General features: G+C 40.4%; 1 protein-coding gene across 4 annotated transcripts in view; it reads left to right on the top strand.

The window, feature by feature from the left end:
* Window positions 1-22,834, top strand: part of YTHDC2 (YTH N6-methyladenosine RNA binding protein C2) — a 68,739-nt gene that overhangs the window by 12,039 nt on the left and 33,866 nt on the right. For all 4 annotated transcript variants that reach the window (XM_075601525.1, XM_075601544.1, XM_075601514.1 and 1 more), the window contains 14 exons: window positions 1,789-1,985; window positions 6,133-6,332; window positions 8,843-9,009; window positions 9,554-9,656; window positions 13,897-14,053; window positions 16,176-16,283; window positions 17,518-17,666; window positions 18,433-18,568; window positions 19,832-19,958; window positions 20,344-20,409; window positions 20,499-20,677; window positions 21,547-21,643; window positions 22,507-22,594; window positions 22,688-22,768. In XM_075601525.1, the coding sequence (XP_075457640.1) occupies window positions 1,789-1,985; window positions 6,133-6,332; window positions 8,843-9,009; window positions 9,554-9,656; window positions 13,897-14,053; window positions 16,176-16,283; window positions 17,518-17,666; window positions 18,433-18,568; window positions 19,832-19,958; window positions 20,344-20,409; window positions 20,499-20,677; window positions 21,547-21,643; window positions 22,507-22,594; window positions 22,688-22,768 (1,855 nt within the window). The remainder of the gene's footprint in view (window positions 1-1,788; window positions 1,986-6,132; window positions 6,333-8,842; window positions 9,010-9,553; window positions 9,657-13,896; window positions 14,054-16,175; window positions 16,284-17,517; window positions 17,667-18,432; window positions 18,569-19,831; window positions 19,959-20,343; window positions 20,410-20,498; window positions 20,678-21,546; window positions 21,644-22,506; window positions 22,595-22,687; window positions 22,769-22,834) is intronic.

The following is a 22,834-nucleotide window of genomic DNA, read 5'->3' as shown; positions in this document are numbered from 1 at the left end:
ATGTGTTGGAGCAACGTGGAGAAGCATGCAAGCACAGTTCCTGGAAGGTCATGGGGGAGGACTTCATCCAGCTGTGGAGCGACAAGGGCTGAAGATTATTTATGTATATATCTCTCGACCATGTTTTAATACCTTGTATTCGCTTCTTTCACATTCCTGTCGCGTGTGATTCATGCAGCCACAACTGGGTTGGAATCACAGCTTCTGATTTTTGTTGCAGTGGTTTGCATTGTAGCCTGCAAAACTAGAAATTAAATAGGTATACATTAGGGGGTAATAATTTTAAGAGACTGAGGCTGGAATCTAATCTGCAAAACGCGTGCATTCAAGAACAAAACTAAAAGCGAAACTACAGGTGGTCCTCACTATCCGAAGTTTCACTTTACAACAAATGGCATATTTGACGCTTTACAATGCAACCCTATGGGCCGTTTTCCGACGCCAGAATGCGTTATCCGACGCTCACCACCACCGATTAACATGGGACTCACTTAACGGTTTCACTATCCAACGCTACTTCCAGAACGGGTTCTGTTGGATAATCAAGGACTGCCTGTACAACCAAAATTTGACCTGAATGATGATTTTAATTGATCAGGGATAACTTAAAAGAATTATTTAAAAACAATGCTGGAAATGTAAAGAGATCTGTAAAGCTCAGATAATGAATTAGAACTTGGGTTTTTCAGGACAGCAGTTTGCTATGAACAACATAATAAAGGCACTTCTTAAATCTATATTACAAAATGGATATTCATAACTCTTATGTTTAATTGTTTAAACAGTTAATACATTTATTACAATAAAATACTACCTAATGATGAACAGGAAAATTATTTTAACCTCCTATCTAAAACCAAAAACTGTCCAATCCGTTACAGCAAAATAGATGTTCACACGAAGAGAGCGCAAACATAAATAGGAAATCAAATATATGTATATGTTATAACACCAATCAAATATATTCGCACAATCCAGTTGCACTTACATGCTCTACATAGTTTAGGCTCTTCATAATGTACATCCAGGCTAATACAGAGGAAAAATACCAATATAGTGTTTATTGTATTTATTGGACAGATGATTAAAAACATTTAAATCATTGCATTCATAAAGAGCAATTGAAATACGTCCAACTATTTACTAGATCCCTGTGTCAGCACTCCACTTTCTGCAGTAAAGTTCAATCAAGAATGATTATTTGTAGTTTTTGCAGAAACCCAGAGAGATGTGAAAACATTTGTTGTGTGTCGGCTGCAATGTCGCACCCAAAGTTGGTGTCAGGAGATTTTTACAAACACTTTGAGCTTCTCTGTGTGTAGAAGCCCAAATGTAGCATGTGGTTTTTTTTTTTTCACTGTCAGAATTCATGATGTCAAGACAAGAAGAGGCGTAGACACTTCAAATTTCCAAAAAAAGGTATTTTGTCAGAACAAAAAAAACGATGTTTTGACTGTCTGTGCAGCCAAATGCTGCCAAGATGCTGCACTGACAGCCGAAACGTTGGTGTTTGTCCTGGCCACAATAAATACCTTTTTTCAAATCTGAGGTGCTTACATTCCCCTTCTTGCCTTGGAACCTGCTACATACAGAAAGCAACAGGTGTTCCCATGGACTAAGAGAACCGATCCAAGTATCAATTCATTGACTTTTTAATTTATTTTGTTGCGCAACACGGCTCTTATTTTTAGAGTTCACGGTGTGACAGCTTTTTTTTTTAACCTTGTTCTTAAGGTATAAACAAAAGTTTTAGAACTATCTTTGTTTCAGTAAAGCTTTTATTTTCAGAAAAGGCTCAAATAGATGCTTAACATTAAAGAAAAAAGATGGTTCCGAGACAGCGAGTGCGCTGATGTCTTGCAATCTGGCTCACAACACGAAGCACGCAGTGCGGAGTCTCATCCAGAGGTTTCCCGTCACTAACAAGGAAAGGACAGAACTGCTCCCCAAGACGGATAGGGGAAATGTTTTTGCAGTGGAAGCTGGTGAGTCTAGAACAAGGTAATTGTGATGCATCAAAATCGGTCAGAATTCCTCCATAACATGTGTAGATAATACTGGATAACATGAGAAAGTCCATGAATGATATGGCAATTTGTCAGGTAAGGGCTAGGAGTCTAGTGGGGTCCACTTGACCACCACAGATAGAAACCCCATAACAGCCCCCCCTAGTAACCAATATGAAATAATCAGAGGCACCGGTAACCATGTACATATATGTGGGGGCACTATGGCCCTTTACCTTGGTGCTTGCAGGACTCCTCGATATCCAGGGCGTGCAATTCATCCAGGTGAGTATCCAGCAAAAAAAGGTGGAGATGTGTAGCACTGCCGCAGTTTCCAGCTCCCAGTGAGACCGGAAAAAATGATAAGGTAAGCACTCAATTGAGCAACAGGTCAGGTTTTATTGCAGGGTGGTGCAGCAAAGGGACAACGGAGCAACACGAACGCACCTACGCGTTTCGTGCACTAGGCACTTTATCATTTTTTCCGGTCTCACTGGGAGCTGGAAACTGCGGCTGTGCTACACATCTTCACCTTTTTTTGCTGAAGCTGGTGAGTCCCCTGTATACATACTGATTATTTACACAGATTCATATGGGATGGGGGGGGGGGAGACACAAGTGTGTATATTTGCTTGATGGACAATAGATACCATTATAGCCGCAGAACAGGCTGTATTGCGCTTGAATTTTAAATTTTTTATTAGAGGATTGAAGCAGGGTGTCTCCGGGGCTGAACTGTGTTAATTTCAGCTCCGGCGACCCCCTGCTTCCAGAGATCCTTCTCTCTCCGTAGGGGGGGCCGGTATCCCTGTGAAGTTTAAATGTCCCAGTCACGCGGGCCAATAGGAAGCAGCAACGGGTGACCTCACGGCTTCATATTGTTCCGAGTGACATTTAAATGACGCCATATGTTAGGCACACAGTTTCTTTGACTGCAGAGATACTCATACCCCTACGGAGGTATCTATGGAAGCAGGGAGTCCCCGGAGCTGAAATTATCACAGTTTAGCTCCGGAGACCCCTGCTTGAATCCTGAAATAAAAAAACAAAATAAAAATGCAATGCATCCTGTTCTGCTGCTTTAATATTGCATTCCATATAATGCATTCACTCAGGTTTTCTTGATTGTTGTTGAGTGGATAAAGGAAGAAATGTGTTGAGTAATGTAGCTAATGCGGTTGTATTTAGTGTAGATCGAAAAAAGAGGTGGGAGTAAAAAAAACCCCCTGCGATGCTACTTTAGGGATATCCAGCGTTTACACACACATTCATTTATTAGTTCCCAAACAGCACAATAAATCCATTAATGTTGTCCCACGAAGTCACATATGAAAATCAGTAGTACTGCGTGCTCAATAGCCTTTCGTTAAAGGTATATCTTGTGTGAGGTAGCAGTAATGTCTTTATTCCATATACTAATGAGTATATATAGACAAAGTAACTCACTTTTTCAGCAGTGGGAAACTGGATACTGTCGGTGTGCTCCTGCCGATAGTTGAGCAACAGGAGAATAGATTTGTGAGGCGGTGCAGCTGCCTTCGGGAAAAAGTGTATACCGGGACTGCTCTATATCCGTACAAAACCTTTTATTGGCACATAACGGCAATCATCAGCTATTACGCGTTTCAGACAGACCGCGACATTACGCGACAGACCGCGCTTTATCAAAGAGTTCATTGATAAAGTGTGGCTAGCCGCGTGAAACGCGTAAGAGCTGATCTTTTCTGTTATGTGCCAATAAAAGTTTTTTTTACAGATATAGAGCAGTCCTGGTATACACTTTCTCCGAAGGCAGCTGCACCGCCTCACAAATCTATTCTCCTTTAGCGTAGATCAACATGAAAGAAGCACAGTAAAAAAATAAATAAAAAGGCGATATTGTATGGAGATTGTCTACATTTTCAAGCTTATGAGAATCTATAAACTAAAACAAACAATCTTTGATACTTCCTCCCAAATCTAGCCCCATTACCTCCTTCTACATTACTGTTGGAAGCACTATCATACTCCATATTCAAAAAGCAGCTAAAACCTGTCGTTTTTTCCTCCGCAATATTACAAAGATACGCCCTTTCCTCTGTTACTCGACTGCTAAAACTCTGAATCAGGCCCTCATTCTCTCCCGTCTTAATTACTGTAACCTCCTGCTGTCCGGCCTTCCTGCCTCTCACCTGTCTCCCCTACAATCTATCCTAAATGCTGCTGCCAGAATCACTCTACTCTTTCCTAAATCTGTCTCGGCATCTCTCCTGCTGAAATCCCTCTCCTGGCTTCCGATCAAATCCCGCATCTCACACTCCATTCTTCTCACTTTTAAAGCTTTACTCTCTTCTGCCCCTCCTTACATCTCAGCCCTAATTTCTCACTATGCACCATCCAGACTCTTGCATTCTGCTCAAGGATGTCTTCTCTCTACCCCCTTTGTATCTAAAGACCTCTCTCGCCTTAAACCTTTCTCTCTGACTGCCCCACACCTCTGGAATGCCCTTCCCCTCAATATCTGACTAGCACCCTCTCTATCCACCTTTAAGACCCACCTTAAAACCCACCTCCTTAATGAAGCATATGAGCAGCTCTGTGGCTGATACTTTACACCTCATACATAAATCGTGGTCCCCTGCAGACGCACGTACCAGAACTCCCTCCTACTGTCTCTATTCGCTCTTCTTACTTAATAATTAGATTGTAAGCTCTTCGGGGCAGGGACTCCTTTTCCTAAGTGTCACTTTTATGTCTGAAGCACTTCTTCCCATTATGTGTTATCTTTATTATTTGTTAATTATATGATTATCGTGTTTATTACCGCTATGTACATTAAGGGCGCTATATAGATAAAGATGCTCCAACACATCGCATAGCAGACCCCACATGGGTCCTCCACTTCATAGAAGGAAATATTTAGCGTACTGTTTTTATTTTATCATTGAATAATGTCATACATCTGAAGTTATTATGCAGCAGAAGCATTATTCCGCATTGAGCAAAGGCAATCATGGAAAACACAAAGACCTCTGGATATCTACACATAAAGAGAGAGAGGAGTTACTGTAAACTGCATTAGAGAGAAGTCCGCTGCAGCACGCGCCTAAAGATGTTCAAGCTTTCATTTATTTGTACCATCTGGCAGAAAACCATTTTTTTAATGTTTTCTGCCAGATGGTACAAATAAGTGAAAGCTCGAATATCTTTAGGCGAGTGTTGCGGCGGACTCTTTTTCTATATACCGATATATAGGATCGATTGGTAATCCTGGCCCCTCTGCCTGCACCCCATAGAAAGCTAAGTATTTGCTGTTCTATGTTTTTGAGTGCACCAGAGCACTACAGGTAGGTAGAAAAAAAAGGTTTTTGAATCCATATCCAAATGCATCTAACGTTTTGGAGCCATCTCGGGGCCCCTTCATCAGGGAGGCGCATGAACGGGCCCCAACATGGCTCTGAAACGTTGGATACCTGTGGATATGGATTAAATACCCCTTTTTTTCATCTACCTCCAGTGCTCTCTCTCCTTCCCTGGTCATTTGATTTTGTTGAAGTATCTTTTTTTTATACTTGCCAATTGTTTTGTATATATGGTCTGCTTTCTCTCCCCCTTTTGTGGGTGTGTGCGCATCTATATATATATATCTATCTATAGATATAGATATATATATTCAAATAAAAAGATCACTTGTGAGCACATTCACATGTCCTAGTAAGGTCTGCAACCCTAGCTTTCACTATGATCACCTAGCATACAGTGCTTCCACTACAGCAAGGGATTCAGGGAAATGACATGCAAATAAGCACAGTGTCGCCTTTTGCTTGAAATCCATTTTTACATGGAACCCCTATATGCGAATGCTCGCTGTTAACACAGCTTTTAAGCACAGCATGGGAATCAGATGCAAAGCCAGAGAAACCACTCACAGACTTGTATATATACACAATAACAAAAAAAAGAAATGAATGTGCATTGCATCTAATGACATATTTGATTTATTGCGATAATTGCCATATATACTAAGCAGGGCTATGCCATAAGACTTCCACCCATGCCGGGAGCTGTATTATGGCATAGCACATATATATATATATATATTTTGTATAGTAATGTATATAATTTCTTTTTTTTGTGCGCTCTCAAGAGAACCGTGAAATGAGCAAGACAAGTGGCCGTCTGAACAACGGTATACCTCAGGTGCCAGTAAGGAGAGGCGATTCAGAGTTTGATTCCTTCAGGCAGTCCTTACCAGTGTTCGAAAAACGAGAGGATATTGTCAGAATTATTAAGGACAATAAAGTCATTTTGATAGTAGGAGAAACTGGGTCAGGAAAGACCACTCAAGTAAGTTTCATTTCTGTAATAACTGTTAACTCTTTAATATACTATTCTGCCATGTCTATCTTTATTTATGTAGCGATCACAGTGTATTCAGCACTTTACAAAAGAGACAGTGTAATATAGGAAATAATAATACATGAAGTGCAACAAACAAAGTCCGACAATGGGAAAGGAAATCCCTGCCCCGGAGAGCTTACAATATAAGAGGTTATGTTAGGAGATTTACAGAGACAGCAGGTGAGGGAGTAAGTGCAGTAGATGGTAGTGGTTGCACACAATGGTTGTAAGGTGCGATTGTGTGTGTGGGACAGAAACCATTAGTCCAGGCTAATGAAGCTCTTCATTTAAGAGATGTGGGGTGAGAAGGTGCTTGGCGTATACGGAGTGTGACGTTAAGGTGCAGTGCGGGGGAAAACGTTTAAGGTGAGAGAGCAGAAGGGGTGGGAACAGTTATGCCAGGAGTGGCCAACTCCAGTTATCAAAGGCCACCAACAGGTCAGGTTTTAAGGATATCCCTGCTTCAGCACAGGTGGCTTAATCAGTGGCTGTTGATTTGATTTCTATTATTTAAAGGCTGTACACTTTAGATCAGTCTTTGACTGAGCAACTGAATGAGCCACCTGTGCTGAAGCGGGGATATCCTTAAAACCTCACCTGTTGGTGGCCCTTGAGGGCTGGAGTTGGCCACTCCTGAGTTATGCCACCAGGGGTGGTAAAGCAGTCCCAAAGCTCCATAGAAACTTAAGGAAAACGTTTGTTGCAAAAGTACTGTATCTTTAAAGTGCAGAACCACTTAGTTCACAAAAACATTTTGGACACAACTTTTCTATTTGACTTTCTTACCAAACAGGAAGAAAAATGACAGACAGGCGCACTAAGAGACAGGGATATTTAATATTAAAAAATCACAATTAAAGAATGTGCCATGTGGCAACCATATCAAAACAAATATAACAAGTGAAACATAAATTAAAAACAAGGGTTAAAAAGGCTTTCATCAACATACAGCGGAGGGGTAGGGCAGGACAACGCCGCATCCACGTAAGTACTAAAAAAGGGTCCGGAACCGAACTAAGATACCCGGACAGGTACCTCCTGACGAAGCAGTACGTGCGAAACGCGTAGAGGTTACGTGAGACTGTTCCCGTGGAGTTTGCAGGCGGAGGCTGCGCAGGGCTGTTTGCTTCCACTTGCCTGTCCGGGTATGTACTTAGTTCGGTTCCGGACCCTTTATAAGTACTTATGTGGATGTGGCGTTGTCCTGCCCTACCCCTCCGCTGTATGTTGATGAAAGCCTTTTTAACCCTTGTTTTTAATTTATTTTTCACTTGTTATAGTTGTTTTGATATGGTTGCCACATGGCACATTCTTTAATTGTGATTTTTTAATAATAAATATCCTTGTGTCTTAGTGCGCCTGTCTGTCATTTTTCTTCTTGTCTGTGGGCTCCCTTTTGAGAGCTCACGTTTATAGGGGATGTGTGGAGTCCCCCTGACTGACGGCAGCAAGAGGGAGTGTATGCTTGGACAGCCCTAGCGCGGAGTGACAATTCTGTTTCTTACCAAGCAGACTACAACGTTCCAGCTCCACTGTGGACCTTCCATCAGACAATGCAGAGCTGGAACGTTGTATACTCTGCTCTCCCCACACTACTTGAGATGCAAATGTAATTGTAAGTACAGTAGAGCAATATCTATTTTTTTTTAGGGGGGGGGGAGTGATTCACCTTCTCTTTGTTGCTACATGTGCTGGTCATACAAGTAGGTGATATTTTTGTTGCCCCTTTTGAGTAAAAAAATTTTTGGCCGAATTGTTCTTGCTATTTTAGTTTTCTTACACCATTTCATCATCCTCCCTCTAAAATAATGAACATTTTACCGCCGCGGCTTTCCCCTCCAAAGCGTTGTGCAAGGGCTTGGTGCAGAACCTGTCCCGGGGGTAGCTACAGCTGTATCTAGGGTGCCCGAATGGCTGTTCCCTTCTGAGTTTCAGCCCGCCATGTTTATAAGCCAACATAAAAATTAAATATATAATGTTTTATTATTACTTTATTTTTTAGAGTAACAGTAAATTGGATCTATGTGTACATGTCCCTGCCAATGGATTATGGTGGTGCTTGACACTACTGCATCAATACATTCCTAGTTAAAACTAGCGACATGTACTTGATTTATTATAAACTAAAATGTCAGCCTTCCAACTACTTCTCTACCATAATAATGTTTAATATTGTGTGAATATATCGAGATAACCTTTTCAAATGTAGGTCCAGAAGTATACTGTAAAACCTGAAAACCCTGACAGATTACACAGAACAACTATTCTAATGCTTGTGTTATTGAATTATTTACTGACTATACAATTTAAGGATAAAATACTAATTTCTCACAATGTGTCATGTGCAAAAGGAATCTTTCAGTATCTGTGTTTTACCAGCAACTAATTCCCACAATTTTTTGTCTTTGACCATATTTCTATCATTGAGTTAATTTTTCACGCTTCTATTTTCACAGATCCCTCAGTTCCTTCTCGACGATAGCTACAAAAATGGCATCCCTTGTCGCATATTCTGCACGCAGCCCAGGCGCTTGGCTGCGATCGCTGTTGCAGAGCGGGTCGCTGCCGAGAGAGGAGAGAAAATTGGCCAGAGTATCGGATATCAGATCCGACTGGAAAGCCGGTACGAGCAGCGTCCTGTTCACACTTTTTATTTTATTTTTTATATCATCTGATAACGAACGTGTTAAGTAACAACTTTTAGCTTTTAATAGATTTTTTTCCAGTGGAAGAAGACTTAACCGTTCTAAATTAAAGGAAAGCGGCCAACTTGTTCAGACTAATTTCCATGTTATAATATACTCGGCGCTGCTATCGGTTCTGACAGTTGAATTGATTAAGAATAGTGCGCATAGAAATCTTGATTGTATTTCTGTATTCGTGGATCATTACATGTGACACCTTGCAAAGGTTCACACAAATGCACTAAAATATGATGTGCTCATGTAGGAGTAGACGACTACTGATCTTATCTGTTTTGTAAACTCTTCGCCAACATAAACTTTACAAGTTGTATAGCCATCGAAAACCCAAGGTGGTGCACATCTCATTTTAAAGTAAGTTGTGGTGTGTGAATGAAACGGACACCCACTACAAGCAGGATGTGAATTGTGCAGCACACTATTACTACACAATTGTTTGAACATGCTTTGCTTTGTGCTCAACAGAGTTTCACCCAAGACGCTCCTCACTTTTTGCACTAATGGAGTCCTCCTGCGCACTTTAATGGCAGGAGATAGCACACTCTCAACTGTGACTCATGTTATTGTGGTAAGTATATTTGTGAGTACGAACACATTCCCAAAGCCTGTCTCATCATCCTCATTAAATAAAATATTGAAGTATTTTTTGTCTAAGTTCTCTCATCTGTTTCTGTATTTGCCAATATATTATATTTTGTTTTATTAGTATGTGTGTATGTATATCTAGAAATGAATACAGTTCAGCTCCGGAGACCCCCTGCTTCAATCTTATAATTATTTATTTAAATGAAAGGCAATGCAACGTACGTTTGCCAGCGCCAGGATACCGAGACCTGTATGCGCTTATCTTTGTGCTTTAGTGGTAAGCACACTAAAATGTGAGCAGACATCGGTAAGTTTTATTGACTTCATTTCTATATCAATAAAGGTTACTACACTATATGATGTGTTTGTGGGCTCCTCCAACCCTGGAGGCTCAATAAGAGATGTGCAAACAATGTGCAAAATAGTGAATGAGTTAAATACTCCTAAATTGCATAACATGTGAATAAAATTAACTTTTAAACCATGTGCTGTGAAAAATTCTTCTCATATAGCTGCAGATGCAAATAATGTGCAAAATGGTGAATAAATAAAATACTGTACTATTAAAATTGCATATATTATGGAACAAATTAACTTATAAACAATATGCTGTAGAAAGTTCTTCTCAGGTGGCTGCATGTAACTTCAGTCTTCCTCCCAGGGTCATATAGAAATAGAAGAGAATACCAATGGTGCAGGTCATAAAGTATATTGGGGTCAAAACAACAGAGCTTTAAAGTGTACACTCGCATTTAAACTCTGGAAACATTCCCTGTATGGGTTTCGTTTGGTGTTGATGTTATTTGTCCTTCAGAGTGTCAATTTCAGCCTCCCCTGCTCCATGTATCGGAAGGGGTCGCCTAGGAGCACCAGCTTGCTCACTAGGCAGTCACTTCCTGTTTGGTGACGTCACGGAGCTCGCGTCTCGCCATATTTTGGGTCTGCTCTGCTATGGCTGTTCTGAGGACCTCCAAAAATAACTCTCCCACATATTCAGATGATGACCGCTCTCCAACTCAAAGCGTTTCACCTGTTGGCTTCCTCAGGTGTCCAACCAACCAGGAAGTGACTGCCTAGTGAGCAAGCTGGCACTCCTAGGCGTCCTTGAAGACATGGGTAGGAGGGGGGTGGAGAAGTTGTAGAGAACAGAAAAGTTTACAAAGGAGTGAGGAAACCGCAATAGGGATGTCATAATGAGATATAGGGAGAGAGATCCTAGGTATTGGAAGATATGGGGAGTAAAATGAGAGTAGATGTAGAAATCATGCCTGGGAGGACAGTGTATCACTGAGGGTTAAACAGCAGTTTAGAAAGTTAGTCTTTAGATGTGTAAAAATATTCAGAGCATTTAGAAAGCCAAGTTCTCACAGTTGATGAAGTGCACAGTCCAATTCTTGTATTCTTCACCTTCAATTTATCTCCATTTTGAACTCTCCAGACACTTCATATGTGGCACTTAAGATGTTACACAACTAATATAAATGTAGCATAGGATAAACTTGATGGACGCATGTCTTTTTTCCAACATCATCTACGTCAGCGGTGCGCAAAGTGGTAACAGAGGTCCCGCGGTTCCCCGAAAGGCATTTAAAATAAATGCTGGGGATCACGCGAGGCTTCTGTAACTTTTCACTTACCTGGAATCCAGTGACGCGTCTCCATGGCAACCGGCATCATGAGACGCGGCGGGGTCATGTGTGGCAACGTGACATCACATGACCCCCGCAGCGTCATTTGACGCCGGAGCGTGCAGGGGGAAGGGGGCGCGAGCTGGAGGGGAGAGGAGACGGGGGCGCATGTTGGTAAGTTTGCGCACCCCTGCACTATTTAACTATGTAATGTGCAGTCTCATTACACAGGATGTTCAGTCTCATGGGCTGTCCTGGGTGAGTGACAGGCCGTTCAGCCTATCGCAGAGGAATGTGCAGACATCCTTAGGCTTGTATGTAAAAAAACTGGCGCCTCCTTACTGGTTTAATTTTTAAACGGCAAAATATTGTATACCGTATGCAAGCTAAAATATTAAATGACACACTAACTGGTTGAATGGCGAACTCCGATAGCTTGCAGCGTGTAAATGTAAATTAAGACAAAGGGCACCTTCAACTTTATTTTTATTAGCCGTTCATGAGGGGATGACTAATGTTCCTACCACAGTCAAATCGATTGTAAACGGTCTAATAATTAAAATGTTGCTTTTTTTTGTGTCATGACTTTCTATCAGCGTTGTTTATTGCATTCATTTTTACCCTGTATGAGCAAGTGGCAGTAATTTGTTTCTAGCTTGCTACTATAGGGAATGCTATGAAAAAAAAGCACAAATCTTTCGTGCTTGGTGACATATCAATTAATTTCATCCCTTGGTTCTTCCAGGAATGTATTGCTCAACACAGAGTTTTCCGTTTTATTTTGCCATGATAGAAATAGACAAATTAGTCTTGCTAGCATTTACATTAGGGTGTTAAGCAATACAGCACACAACCATTAATATACTTGTTCCCTCCATGAGAAATGACATGGATGTAGAAACAGAAATTGTATGGTAAAATGTGCATACAGTACAGTATACAGGCAGTCCTCGGTTATCCGACACAATGCGTTACTCAAAATGGCGTTGTAAAGCGAAACGTTGTAAAGCGAAACACGTTTTCCCATAGGAAGACTGTTTAAATGAAAGGTTCCGTTCCTGAAGGCATTTTTAACACTAAAATACACCAAATATTTTATGCAGGCAATACGATATGCAGCACACACATACATTATATAGTGTATATACTGTATTATATATAATATAACATAATAAATAATATATTATATAGTATAATATAATATTATATATATACGCTCTTACGACGCTTTGCAACAATGTTTATGTGAATGTGTATATATATACACACATACACAACGTTGCAAAGCGTCGTAAGAGCGTTGGATAAGCCGTTGTGGCGTTGTAAAAATGAATATAGGTATGCATTGCATAGCGTTGGATAAGCCATTCGTTGTAAAGCGAAGCGTTGTAAAACGAGGCCTGCCTGTATACAGCAGTACTGATGGTTAAATAGCCCTTCTAATGGTTAACTGTAGATTTAAAGTGGCTGGAATACGCAGACCTCTACGCTCCGGAATCCCGTGATTGCTGTTTGTTAATGAGCGCACGATTCCACCTTTTACTGAAACACAAGCACAAATCTTCTATTTCCCTAATGCAGATTTCCAAGCTCAGGGAATCGCATGGATAAGTATATTATGTTGTGACGGGACATTTAGCCTGTCTGCTGTTGCTCAGTGACTGGTCCTTGGGTTAGCCAATGGCCTACATGAGCAAAGCGAATTCATTTTATAGAAGTGTCCATGCTTTAAAAGACTGACCTGTGCATGACACGGACTACTTGTACCTTGTGCTGGGTAAGGGGTTGAGTTGGGTAACAGTAACATTTCATGCAGTGGGACTTACTCCTAAGGAGCAAGCCCTGGTCATATTAGAACTAAAATAAGTCAGTTTTGTTGTTTACCTCATGTCAGAAGGATTCCAAAGATTTGTGGCTCTTTTTAGTATTATCGGGGCATTTATTATATAAAATAATTTTTGTATAGCGTTCAATGTACATAGCAGCTGTGCATAACGTGTGCAGTATACAGTTAGTCACTTCTCTAAAGATCTTACAATCTAGTTTTTGTTGCCTGAAGCACAAAGCAACAGGGTCTTTTCTTGCTGAAGGTCACAGTGGGGTCCATGTGCTTCAAAGGCATTGTTCTTACCCGCAAACTACTACTTCTGCCTCTTAACGTAAGAGAGAAAAGTTACCTTAGAGAATTAGTTGGTTGGTGCATGTTTCTTTTTATGCAGAACCAAACATATATACAACATGTTGTTATGGAGACCATTTAAACTGAAGCAGAATTCATTAGAGGGTTAAGAGCATCAAACATTAAAGCTAGCATAGATTAAAAGGAAACCACTACAATCTAATAGTGTTAAGGTAATGGGAAGATACCCATTCATTCTTTACAGTTATGAAAAAGCTCTTCATGTTGAAAAGAAAAAAAGATTGAATACTGTGCCTATGGCTGTGATTATTTGGTGGTGTTTGTATTTTTTTTTTTTTATATATCAGCAGTTTCAGTCATATTACATTTGTTTTCAAACCCGCTTGAAGTGATAGCCTCTCGCGTTGCTTTTTGGTTTGCATAATATAAATTGTGTGTTATCCACCACATTACAGGATGAAGTTCATGAGAGAGATCGATTCAGCGACTTCCTGCTAACCAAACTGAGAGATGTTTTGCAGAAGCATCCAACTTTGAAACTGATTCTTTCAAGCGCCGCCTTAGATGTTAACCTGTTCCTAAGGTATTTTGGAGGCTGTCCTGTTATATACAGTAAGTATTGTTCGCAAAATATGATGCGTAAAATTAGTTATGGAGAGTAAAACAGTGACAAAAACCCTCCACCGTAGAGTATACAGCAAATACAAATTTCCCTTGCGAGCACATTTACATGTCTGCAACTCTGCGTTTCCCCATTAACTCTTAGCATACAGTGCTTCCACTGCAGCCAGGGATTCTGGGAAATTACATGCAATTGAGCACTCACCGGGTTTCACCTTTTTCTTCTTGTACATGGATACAATGTCAAGTGGTATTTTTATTAGCTGTACGGTGGAGGGTTTTTGTCACTCTCACCATCATTTAATTTTGTGTGTGGTTTTAACCACTACCAGCTTCTCATTGCAAAGCCGGTAACTCGCCTCACACTGAGGAGAACCAAAGGGCCTGGTACTTCTTTAACTCAAGCTGTGCTGAAAAGCTGTGTAATATGGGAGGCATAAGCTTATAGCGGTCCATGTTAAAATGAAGTAAAGAGTGACACACACTTTTGCATGTCATTACCCAGAATCCCTGGCTATAATGGAAGCACTGTATGGTAAAATATGATGAACGGTCGTGTTGCAGACCTGTCTGAGAGACATGAAAGGGCAATTTGTATTTGCTGTATGATCTATCAACAATTTCAGTTGAAAAAGAATAAGAGACGAGACATTTTAATAAGTGCTTCCCTTGTGCTACAGGGTATAAAATGTACATGCATTTCTCTCCACTTACTGACAGTCCTTTTGATGTGCTGTTCCATTTATTTGTCAGTTTGGTTACTGTACAGTTTGTTACTGTACCGGTAAATTTGAGGTTCTCCAGTAAGATTTAATTTCACACCCTGTTGGTTTGCATGTTACACAATTTTTTTTAAAAAGTTGCCATCTCTCTAAGCAACATGTAAGTTACTTTGTCATGGGTCAGAAAGTGACCAAACCCTGCATCATATGATGTGCAGCAAATACAGAAAACCTGTGTGTGTCTGCATTTCTTCAACAGGTCCCCAAATCTACCTCCCTGCATTGTCACGTCATGAAGAGGCTGAACTCCAGACAGGGATTCTGGGTAGTGACATGCAATACATAGGTCAGGAAGCTAGAAGTGTGTTCATTTGCATGTCCCTACATACAATCCTTTTCTGCAGCGTAACCACGGTATGATGTGACAGTGAGGTGGATGAAGCCTGTTTGGGGACCTGTTGGATGTCATGCAAATACATTAATGGTTTCTCTTTCTGTCATACATTATATACAGTATAATGGGAAATGCACTACAGCCCACCTTAAGGGATAATAAGGAGCTATTTTCTGTTTTAGACCGTGATTATACCAAAAAACGCTGGCGGTATTGCATGGCGCAACACCACGCGGCTCAAAAACAAAATAGATGAATCCAATTCAAGTAAATATACTTGTCGCGGCGTGCACGCCGCCTGGAGCTGCAGGGCGGACGACTGGAGAGGATACAGAGGATTTTGTTATTGGCCGCGTCACATGAGAGGCTCAGCCAATGAGGGCGAACTGCTCACGGCCACGCCTCCAAGCCTCCTCTGCTGCTCTTCTCGCCTGTCTCCCTGGTATAATCAAGATGCCTCTCGGCAGCAGCGCAGGGTGACATCACAGGATAGCGCTGCCGCCCTGCAGCTCTTGATATAATCGTGGCCTTAGTTAATTGTGTACTGTGTACTGTAGTTCTTAAATGGGCTGTAAGTTTTCTTCTGACATCGTAATGAGTCCTATGGCTAAGAAGCACTAAATAAATGTGGTCCTGATTGTTCTATGGAAAACTGTATTGTTTTGTCCCCCCAAGTCTTCTGCAGCTCCGCCATTAATTTGTTCACTAACAGAACCAGGTAGTACAGTAGTAGGCATGGCGACATTTTACAGTGTTATCTTTTGTTTTCTTGGAGCTTACCACTTTACAGAGAAGGAGCTCCATAGTAAAGAAAGCGCAGGTCAAATATAGGTAGATTTTTATTAGAAAATATTATATTAACTTCTGGGAGAGTATCGCTGTAAAAGCACCGACTAAGTAAAAGCAACGAACACTAGATTTCCCAAAGTACTGGCTACTGTTAAGGAAGTTAATGTAATAATGTTTCATAACCACTGCTGTGTGTTGTTTATTTCAGTACAAGGGAGACCTTTTGAAGTAAAAGAAATGTTTTTAGAAGATATATTAAGGAGTACTGGCTACACAAATAAGGAAATGCTTAAATACAAGAAAGAAAAACAACATGGTGAGTTTAATGAAACCAAATACACTTGAATAATCGATTGACTGCTCGTACATTTTCTATAGATGTACTGCAATGCACTTTACCTGGGTCTGCTGGGAAAGGACCTGCAGCTGGTGCAGAATGCTGCGGCCATTTTGTTAACTAACCAGACCCGTTCTTGTGACATGGCACCTGTTCTCTGTTCCTCTACACTGGCTGCCTGTAAAATGGCAAATGTATTTCAAGATTGACTTGTTGACATTCAAAGCATTACATCAGCGGTGCGCAAACAGGGGGGCGCGCCCCGTGAGACTTTATTGGTGGGGTGCAGTGGTTACAGAAGCCCCGCGCTGAGAGCATGAGGCTTCTGTAAATTTACTTACCGGCTTCAGTCCATGCGTCTCCATGGCAACGCGGTGTCAAATGACGCCCATTACCATGGAGACGTGACGTCACATGACACTTCATGGGAGGTAAGGGGGGCGCGACTGAGTAGGAGAGCAGGCGGGGGGACGCAGCGCAGGACGTTTGCGCACCCCTTCACTACATGACAAGGGTCCCAGTTATCTGAAAGAGCTTCTTGTTCCCTACACACCCGTTCGCTCACTTCGATCTGCAGATGAAGGACTCCTCTAACAGTTCCCAGAATCTCCTTGACTGCCTTTGGGGCCTGAGCTTTTAGCCAAACGGCTCCCACTCCCTGGAACAGTCTGCCTCGCACAGTTTGAGAGGTCCCCTCACTGGAAATCTATAAAAACAGGCTCAAGACATACCCGTTTACGCAGGCATTAAATTAATGAACCACAAGGGGTCCGGCATATAATAGCTATAGTATCGTCCCATCCTGTATTTGGTCTCTTTTACAACTTTAAATGCTTTCTTTTTCCCTTTTTGTAACTGTGAAGGCATTTGAGTCCCATTGGGAGAAAAGCGCTATATAAATAAAGCTATTAGAATTGATCATATAATAAAATAACGCGATCATTGATCGGATTGTGTAGATAATATCTTTGGGTGTTAATCATTATGCCTATGTTTTACATTTGCCGTAATTGGGTCACAGCACTTATTTTATAACAGGTGTGGGATCTCATTGCTTTATTCATATTTACTAGTGGCCGTGCAATTGTTCCTGGTCAGCAATCTAGCAGTCTAATGAATAACCCCCATTATCTGCTACTGTAGGCGCCGATTCAAATAAAGAACTGAATGTGTGAAGCTGTGTTTGGATATATTTTGTTGGTTGGTTTTTCAGAAGAGAAGCAGCAGACTACCCTAACGGAATGGTATTCTGCCAAAGAAAATAACATCCAGACCGAAACTCCGCGGCAGAGAAGTGTACCTAACATAACAGAGGAGTATGACTTGCTGGATGATGGGGGGGACACGGTGTTCAGTCAGCTGGTATGGGTTGTAACAGTTAATTATATGTAGTAAATGTCCAGAGAGCCATCTACTGTTTTATCACGAATATAAAGCCGGAGTGGACAACTCATAGTCGTAAAGGGCAACCAACAGGCCAGGTATTAGGGATATCCCTGCTTCAGCACAGGTGGCTCAATCAGTATCAGCTCAATCATTCTGACTGAGCCACCTGTGCTGAAGCAGGGATATCCTGGAAACCTGACCTGTTGGTAGCCCTTGCTCAACAGAGTGCTTACTTGTATGGAAGAATGGTGTCACCTTGCTGAGGTATCATAAAGCCCAAACTATGGATGTCTTTCTTACTAATCTGTCTCCAAGGATATGCAGGAAAAGGTGTCCTGTATTTGGCAAGTGTAAGTTGGTGAACGCAAAGTGTGTTTGCTGAAGTTCTATTAAAGAAAATAAAACCTTGTGATTTGAAGTTGGTTGTTCAGATTTTGTTTACACAAATATTATGTAAGGGTGGCTGTTAATTTACAAAAAAATAAATAAACAGGAATAAATGTTGAACGTCACAGTGATATCTTATCTGTTTGCCAGACTGTAGGTGTACTCATGATATTAACTGGGCACCCATTATTTGTTTTGTGTTGCCATAATCTCCTATAGCTGCAAACCTGCATGGCATCTTACTTTGTTTGCCTGAAGGCAACACTAATAGTTTTTTGTTTTAATGTAATTTTCATGACAATGTATCCATAAAGTGTTCTGATTTGTTCCCTCCCTCACCCCCCTTTATTTTAAGACTGAAAAAGATGTGAATTGTCTCGAGCCCTGGCTGATAAAGGAAATGGATTCTTGCCTCTCTGATATCTGGCTACACAGAGATGTCGACGCTTTTGCTCAGCTCTTCCATCTGATATTGACAGAAAATGTCAGTGGTGCGTTTTCTCCTCCCCTTTCAGTATTGCGTATCTTTTGTTCTATTTTCTTAATTGAATTCTATAACGCCTTCTGGTCGAACGAATGCCGAACACCTGTTTTATGAAGTTAATTTTGTGACAGCCGCTTTCTCCATCACTGTGTGAGCACTGGGACTATTCCGCTTCTTTAGAGGTTACTGAGCTTGCAAATGGGAACAGGGCCAGTAACCACAGTGGTAGATTCTTATGATAATAAGAATATAAAAGATCGGTGCATCATACAGTACATCACAAAACCTCACAATAAGTCATGCTACAAGGGCCAATAGCATTGATTATGCTCTATGCCTGCAACTTAGAGGTGCGGCCTGTTGTCCGAGAGCGCGCCCGCGGTTGCTCACACATTGGACGTGGCATAACACTTTTATCACAGTACCTTACACCATTTCAGGGATTATGTCGCAAAAAAACTAACTAAGAATAGTAAATACCTTAGCTATAGAGTTGGCAGTTGACTTTCTTTAAAAAAAATCTGGTAAAGTTTAAGATCGGGAAATGCCTTTTTTTTTGTGTTTACAGGATACTTTGAAATCACATATCACATCGGTTGCTCACACTATGGACGTGGCATAACACTTTTATCACAATCCCTGAAGTGGTGTAAGGTACTATGTCGCAAAAAAACTAACTAAGAGTAGTAAATACCTTACATGATACTTTGATATCACATATCATATAGATAGTACAGAAAACAATCGTTCTATTCGATAACCAAGCAAAAGAAGGGGACACATTGCAGATAGCCTTACACACATGCAGTATTTAAAGGAATTCAGACCACTGCCAAGTCTCAAGCTCACCATGTTTACAAACTCACTTATTTTAAGGTATTGGTGACTAACTAAATGTGAGGCTATTAGTCGGTCCAATTTAGGCTCTATGACTTATTAACCCCTGACAGACTGTCCCATACGTTGGTACGTTGTTCATTGGAAGTGCAAAATGCTCGCCAATTTTATTGCAACTTTGTAATTGCGAAGCGGTCATTCTCATAGGATTTACAGGTGCTCTGACCCTTTCTCAAGATGTAATATTTGGTGCCTAAGGCATGGAAATGAATGAGAGTAACTTGGGGAAAACAAAGCGTTGGTACGAGACTTATAACCGTTCTCTCTCACTAATGGTTACACATTTTATGGAATGTGGAAAGAAATATTTGTATAAAGTACATTTTGTTTTTTTTACATTTACAGTTCTTCCTCTAAATTTTTTTTTTTTTAGTTGACTACCGACACAGTGAAACAAGTGCATCACCTTTAATGGTTGCAGCGGGACGAGGTTTTTTAAGTCAGATAGAACAGCTTATTAGCATGGGGGCTAATGTCAACAGCAAATCTTCAAATGGATGGTAAATTGTTTCATTGTTAATAAGGCAAATTTCTATAATCCGTCTTCCTATATATAATTATTATTTAAATGTATCGTCACCACTTCTGGGCTCAACTACTAGCCTGATGGATAAAATATGGCTGCGACTTTGTGTTGGTGACCCTTCAGCCATATTTATAGATTTTTTTTTTTTTTTACTATCTCACACTGGCCCAAAATAACTGTAATACAGTATCTCTGAAAATGGGTGGTCCTCAGCTCAGTTCTGCCTGCGGGGGGGGGGGGGCCTCGTTCCGGCACATAAAAAATATAATAAAGGAGTTTACAGCTTCAATTTGAATGCTGTAATGAAATTAAATATTTGCATCAAATTTGTATATTTGCATTTGTTTTGTGCCTTGCAGGACGGCTTTGGACTGGGCTAAACACTTCGGACAAGCTGAGGCTGTTGACTTGCTGGAATCTTACAGGTGCAGACGTTGTTTCACTCACTCGGTTCACATATACTTGTTTTCAAAACACGCGCAACACACGTGCTGACTCGCTCTAGATGTTTCAGTTGTTCATTGGAGTCTGGGGATCTCGATGAAAGTTCCCTGGTGCAGACTGAGAGCAGCGACCTGAGTGCGGAGGACAGGGAGCTCCTCAAAGCGTATCACCACAGTTTTGATGATGAAAAAGTGGATCTCGATGTGATTATGCACCTTCTTTACAACATCTGCCACAGTTGTGATTCAGGTAAAATGTTAGTCACGTGGTTTGCATAAGAAATAGGTCTTCGATCCATGTTAAATACCTATATCTTATTTAGAGAGGTGCAGCTGCTGCAAAACATGTCTATCTCTGAACTTCATCCCATATTTCTTCATACTGCAGTCTTGCAGTGATTACAAGAGTCATTTTATCCAAGACCAGAGAAAATGAGTGTATGGTTGTGTGTGTATGGTTGTGTGTGTATAGTGTTGTGTGTGTGTGTGTGTGTGTGCGCAAAACAAAAAATCTCTTTGAATTAAAAATAGTAATAAAAATAATTCTATTAAAAAAAAATACTTAAGAAATTCAACAGAAATAACAATAGATTGTGTACTCTTCTCACACAGTTGCAATGTTTATATTAAATGTAGGTCGCTAGTTCTCGTTAAGAATCCGATGATAAATAGAAGTGTTTTTGAATGATAATCAAATGCTTTTGTTCGAGATTGTAAAACAAAACCGAAACATACATCTCTTCTGTGATAACATAATCTGTGTATCTTAAAACCAATAGTTAAATGGTCCTGCTAAAGGCAAACCTACAGTATTGGTAAATTGCAGGGATATTTGTTTGTCATTGCACATGGAAGTTACCAGTTCTCTGTCCTTTGAAGACTTATACTTGCCCAGTGACTAGCATCGTCCACTTAGAATGTCATAGAAAAGACAGATTCCCAAAACACTTTTTTTTGTTCTCTAACAAGATAATTATCCATGTATCATATTGTATACATGCATAAATATGCATTGGAAATGAGAAAGATGCATGCTAATTTTTGTATATGAATCCCGGACATGAGTCAGTGTTTAGTATATCTCCATGTGGGTTGAGCATGTTTTTTTTGTTTGTTCAGGGGCTGTGCTGATATTTCTCCCTGGATATGATGAAATTGTAGGATTGAGAGATCGGATCTTGTTTGACGATAAGAGGTTTGCTGATAATGCACACAGGTAAAAATACGGCTTTCCCATGCCTCCCTTTAAAAAAAAATATATATATATTTTCTAATTTCATAGAATAAGCCAACAATCATATTTGCAAGTGTTAAGTTACACATTGGTCATGATGTGTTCAATTCAACAATTATGGATCTTGGAGGAAAGTTATACAGGAAAGATGGTGGTAAAAGAAAATCATTTGTATTCCTTTCGAATGAAAAAATATTTGACCTAGCTATATACATAAAGACAGTGTTCTGTTGATGAGATAATACAGTTGTCTTTATTTTTTATTTATTTACGCTTCTATATGTTATATATAACCTTTTTGTTGTTGTTGAATTACTGTTGAGTACAGAAAGAGCCATTGAACACAGTTATTTTTTTTTGTGTGTGCTTTTCCAAGTTAAAAATTGAAATTCAATTTTGACTGTGGACTGCAGCCCTTAAAATGTTTGATATGTAACAAATTGTGATTTGCATATATGATCATGGGACCTAAACAAATACAGGTGTGTGGTCCTAGATCACAGCCAAAGAGCATCTACCGTTCTGTTTGTGATAATCTCCCTAAAGACTCTAACACTGGGTAATTCTCATACAAAATGCAGAAATATTTCTATTGTTTTCAATGAAATAACTGCAAGACTTCATCTATTGTAGGACCCAAACAGAGCACCTAATATTGGGCATGGAAATGAAGACATTTTGGATGACTCTTACATTCCTATCCCTTTGTAGGGATACTCTTAAACAAAGTACACCAGCCAGTAGTTGATTGTACACAAATGAGTGACAGACCTGATTGTACGTTTGCGCACGGGGACAGGCTCTCATTCTGACCGCTTCTGTTGTCCCTCTCTGACTTTTCTAAGGTATCAAGTATTTATGTTGCATTCCAACATGCAAACTTCAGACCAGAAGAAGGTGTTGAAAACCCCTCCAACAGGCATTCGTAAAGTAGTAAGTACCTTGTATGACAAAGAACAGCATGGCTTATTTTTCCAGTTCGAGTCCTCTTCTCCAGAGCTGATTACAGTGACTTCTTCATTGCAGATACTTTCTACGAATATTGCAGAAACTAGCATCACAGTCAATGATGTTGTCTTCGTCATTGACTCCGGCAAAGTGAAGGAGGTACGTTTTGCTGGAGTCTCATTGGCCTTTGCGGAGGTGGGGAAGTAAATGTCATAGGCTGTACAA

Source organism: Ascaphus truei, chromosome 1, assembly GCF_040206685.1.
Source record: "Ascaphus truei isolate aAscTru1 chromosome 1, aAscTru1.hap1, whole genome shotgun sequence".
Taxonomy (NCBI): Eukaryota; Metazoa; Chordata; class Amphibia; order Anura; family Ascaphidae; genus Ascaphus; species Ascaphus truei.
The sequence above is the reverse complement of the archived record's forward strand: the minus strand, read 5'-3'. Positions and strand labels throughout refer to the sequence as shown.